At 61.1% G+C, this 4,994-nt stretch overlaps 1 protein-coding gene across 1 annotated transcript in view; it reads left to right on the forward strand.

Annotated features, from left to right (window-relative positions):
* B4galnt3 (beta-1,4-N-acetyl-galactosaminyl transferase 3) overlaps nucleotides 1-4,994 on the forward strand; it is a 17,359-nt gene that overhangs the window by 10,801 nt on the left and 1,564 nt on the right. The window contains exons 6-11 of the mRNA XM_013023614.1: nucleotides 443-1,043; nucleotides 3,376-3,695; nucleotides 3,785-3,938; nucleotides 4,217-4,289; nucleotides 4,483-4,636; nucleotides 4,895-4,994. Coding sequence (XP_012879068.1) covers nucleotides 443-1,043; nucleotides 3,376-3,695; nucleotides 3,785-3,938; nucleotides 4,217-4,289; nucleotides 4,483-4,636; nucleotides 4,895-4,994 — 1,402 coding nt within the window. The remainder of the gene's footprint in view (nucleotides 1-442; nucleotides 1,044-3,375; nucleotides 3,696-3,784; nucleotides 3,939-4,216; nucleotides 4,290-4,482; nucleotides 4,637-4,894) is intronic.

The following is a 4,994-nucleotide window of genomic DNA, read 5'->3' on the forward strand; positions in this document are numbered from 1 at the left end:
GGGAGGGGCTGGGAGGGGTGGGAGGAGCTGGAGGGGCAGGAGGGGCTGGGAAGGTGGCTCCATGGTAGAGTGCTCATGTAGCATGCACAAGGTCCCGGGTTCAATTCCGAAGCCAGAAATGGCGCTGTGGCTCAAATGGTAGAGCGCCAGCCTTAAACAAAAGCAGGTCAGGGTCAGTGCCCAGGCCCTGAGTTCAAGCCCCACCACTGGGGAAAAAACAAAACCAAACACTGCTGCAGCGATGGGGATTCCACATCACAGGTCTGTGTGTGTGTCCATCTGTCCATCCCTTTCTCCCCATGACTTGAACCCGGGCCCTCTTGCTGTAGTCACGTGTCCACTGCTGGGCCCGCCCCGGCCACAGCCTCCTGCCCGGGCCTCACACTGAGAGCTGAGGCTCTCTGCCCGCTGTGCTGACCTGAGCCATGCTTACCACCCACAGGCCTGGAGAAGAATCTTCTAGAAGAATCTCTGTATGAAGAGGTGGCAGATGACGCCCCTGCCTTGGGAGCCGGGCACCCCGGGACACCGGCGGGAGAGGCCCGACCCGCCTCCCTTCCCACGCACCTGCGCAAGCTGCTGGCCTGGTCCATCCCGGGGCCCAACGCCACGCGGCCCTTCCCCGCCACGACCCGGGGGCCCCCGACCCCCCCGCCACGCAGGACATCTGCCGAGCAGGCGCAGTGGCTAAGCCAAGTGGAGTCCTTCATTGCCCGGCAGAGGAGGGGTGACCAGGGGGGGCTCCCCAAAAGCCCCGTGGCTGAGGAAGAGGCAGTGGTGGAGGAAGAGGAGGAGGACGGAGAAGAGGAGGAAGAGGAGGAGGAGGAGGAGGACGGGGGCGGCGGCCCGGAGTACTCGCCCGCCTTCGACCCCGTGGTGAACTGGGAGCGCACGTTCAGCGCCCGCAGCCCTGACTTCCAGGCGCTGCGCACGGACTGGATCGACCTGAGCTGCAACACCTCCGGCAACCTGCAGCTGGCCGAGTCCGAGGCCCTGGGCGTGGCCAGGCTCTTCCTGCGGAAGCTCAGCCACAGGAGCCGAGGGTAAGAGAAAGGGCACCCCAGGGCAGACGCCCTGCTCCACACCCACCAGCCCCGCGTTGCCCCCACCCCCAGGAAGGACACACGGGACAGCCGCAAGGACAGTCAGACCTCAGATAACATGGGTTAGAAGGGGCAGGGTGTGAGGCACAACTACAGCGCGTTGTTGTTCACGTAGTACTACACTCACGCATCCACCCATCTATCCACCCACCCATCCATCCATCATCCATCCATCCACCCATCATCCATCGTCCACCCATCCATCCATCCATCCACCCATCCACTCATCCATGCATGCACACACCTGTCCGATCATCCATCCACCCATTCATCCATCCATCCACCCACCCATCCACTCATCCATCCACCACACCCACTCATCCACCACACCCACCCATCCACAGTCAGCCATCCAACCACTACACCCACCCACCCATCATCCAGCCACCTATGCACCTGTCCGTCCATCCACCCACCCACCCATGCACGCACCCATCCACTCATCCATCCACCTGTCCACCCATCCACAGTCAGCCATCCATCCATCATATCCACCTATCCACTCATCCATCCATGCACTCACCTGTCCGTCCGTCCATCCACCCATTCATGCACTCATCCATCTGTCCATCCATCCACCCATGCACCTGTCCACCCAGCATCCATCTATCCATCCATCCATCCACCCATGCACCTGTCCACGCAGCATCCACTCATCCATCCATCCACCCATGCACCTGTCCACCCAGCATCCACTCATCCATCCATCCACCCATGAATCTGTCCTTCCATCATCCATCAACCCATGCACCGGTCCATCCATCCATCCATCTACCCATCCATCCACCGGTCCACCCATCCACAGTCAGCCATCCACCCATCCATCCACAGTCAGCCAGCCAGCCATCACACCCACCCATCCACTCATCCATCCATCTACCATCCATCCATCCATCATCCGTCATCTATCCACCCATTGATACACCCAATCCACCTGTCCGTCCACCCATCCACAGTCAGCCAGCCAGCCATCGCACCCACCCACCCATCCACCCACGCATTCATCCACCATCCATTCATTCACCCATCCACAATCTACCCTCCCATCCACCCGTCAACAGCTATCTATCCATCACACCCACCCATCCACCCACCCACTCACTCATCCATCCATGCACTCACCTGTCCGTCCATCCACCCATCCACAGTCAGCCACCCATCCACCACACCCACCCATCCAGTCAGCCATCCACAGTCAGCCATCCACCCATCACACCCACCCATCCACCACACCCACCCATCCATCCATGCATCCAGTAGGCCATCCATCCACCACACCCACCCACCCACCAATCCATCCACCCATTCATGCACCCATCCAGCCACCCACCCACCCATCCAGTTAGCCATCCATCCATACATCACACACACCCATCCACACTCATGCATCCATCCACCATCCATCCACCCACGCACCTGTCCATCCATCATCCATCCATCCACACACACACCCACTCATCCATCCATCCATGCAAGCACCTGTCTGTCCATCCATCCACCCATTCATGCACCCATCCATCCACTCATCCATCTATCCATCACACCCACACACCCATCATCTATCCACCCATGTACCTGTCCATCATCCATCCATCCATCCACCCATCCATCATCCATCCACCAATCCATCATCCATCCATTTATCATCCATCCATCCAGTCAGCCATCCATTCACCACACCTACCCATCCACTCCTCCATCCACCCATCCACCTACCCATCATCCATCCATCCACTCATCCGCCCATTCATGCACCCTTACATCCAGCCAGCCATCCACTCTTCCATCCACCATCCATCCACTCATCCATCACACCCACCCATCCATCATCCATCCACTCATGCACCTGTCCATCCATCATCCATCCACCCATTCATGCACTCATCAGTCCATCATTCATCCATCCACCCACGTCTCTCCATCTAGCAACAGGGTTGAGATAAAATTCAAGTACCATTACACACTTTAGAGTGCAATTGAATGGGTGTAAAGGCATATTCCCATTAGCGGGGTGTGTTGTCATCTGCCTGCACTCCTGGCACCCCGGAGATGAGGTATAATCATCCTCCAGCCTGGGCGGTGAGCCGCACCTCCGCGGCTCATCTAGGAGCCCGCTGCCTGACGGGCTGGGGCTGTGTGAACACAGCCTGATTTCTCTTTGCCGCGACCCTCTCGCTCAGCTGGACACTTAGGATGGAATTGTGGGTGCAGGTTAAAGATGGAGGCCGTGCCCTGCCTGGGGTGTCCCTCAGGCCCCGCTCCTCCACCCCAGGCGCTACCAGCTGCAGCGGATCGTGAACGTGGAGAAGCGCCAGGACCAGCTGCGCGGGGGCCGCTACCTCCTGGAGCTGGAGCTGCGGGAGCCGAGCGGGCGCCTAGTGCGGCTGTCAGAGTATGTGTCCACCCGCGGCTGGCAGGGCGGCCGGCCAGCTGGTGGGGAGATGGTGGAGGCCCGGAACCTGCAGGGCCTGGTCTGGAGCCCGCAGGGCCAGCAGGGGCCTGCCCTCAACGCCCAGGACCCGGAGCCCAAGCTGTGCTGGCCCCAGGGCTTCTCCTGGAACCACCACGCTGTGGTCCACGTCATCGTGCCCGGTGAGTCCCGACAGGGGAGAGGCCAGGCCAGCTCCCAGCAGGCTGTCCCCTAAGCAGAGGCCTGACGGCCGCTTGCTCCCCTGGTTCAGTGAAGAACCAGGCGCGCTGGGTGCTGCAGTTCATCCGAGACATGGAGAGCCTGGCCCGGCTCACCCGCGACCCCGACTTCAACATCATCATCACAGACTACAGCAGCGAGGACATGGACGTGGAGCGGGCGCTGACCGCCTCCAGCCTGCGGAGGTGAGCCCCGGCCACGGCTGAAGCCCGCCCTGTTTTGTGTTGCTTCTTGTTGGTCCTGGGGCTCAGACTTGAGCTCTACCACTTGAGCCACAGCGCCACTTCTGGTTTTCTGGTGGTTCATTGGAGATCAGAGTCTCCCGGACTTTCCTGCCTGGGCTGGCTTTGAACTGCGACCCTCAGATCTCAGCCTCCTGAGGAGCTGGGATGACAGGCGGGAGCCACGGGCACCTGGCCCACCGCCACCTCCACCTCCTCCAGAGCTTCTCTCCTCCCTGCAGCTACCAGTACCTGAAGCTAAGTGGGAACTTCGAGCGCTCGGCAGGCCTGCAGGCCGGCATAGATCTGGTGAAGGTAACCAGCCAGGAGGGGAAGAGGGAGAGGGAGAGGGAGAGGGAGAGGGAGAGGGGGCCTCCAACAGCCAGGCCACAGAGCCCTGACTCCCTCCCTCCCTCCCTCCGATCTCCATTTCTCCCCACATCCTCTTCCCCCCCACCCCACCCCATGACCTCACTTCCTCACCCTGCCCTGCCCGCTCGGCCCCCAGGACCCCCACAGCATCGTCTTTCTCTGTGACCTCCACATCCACTTCCCGGCCGGGATCATCGACACCATCCGGAAGCACTGTGTGGAGGGCAAGATGGCGTTCGCGCCCGCACTGCTGCGGCTGAGCTGCGGGGCCTCGCCCCGGGAGGCCGAGGGTGAGTCCTCCCGCCCGCTCCTCCCTCCCCCCTCCCCCATCACAGCCCCCCCCTCCCCTTCATCCCACCTCCTTCAGGTTGCTGCTTAGTTTTCCTCCTCCCGTCCACCTTTTTCACTATCCTCCCATTTGTTCCTCCTCCCCCTCCGCCGTTGTGTGGACACACATCCTCTCCCCCTCCCTCTGTGCACACGTGCGCGCGCGCGCACACACACACACACACACACACACACACACACACGTGTGTCCTGTGCCTCAGGCTACTGGGAGGTGAATGGCTTCGGGCTGCTGGGCATCTACAAATCAGACCTGGACCGGATCGGGGGCATGAACACCGAGGAGTTCCGGGACCGCTGGGG

Source organism: Dipodomys ordii, unplaced genomic scaffold, assembly GCF_000151885.1.
Source record: "Dipodomys ordii isolate 6190 unplaced genomic scaffold, Dord_2.0 Scaffold69, whole genome shotgun sequence".
NCBI lineage: Eukaryota > Metazoa > Chordata > Mammalia > Rodentia > Heteromyidae > Dipodomys > Dipodomys ordii.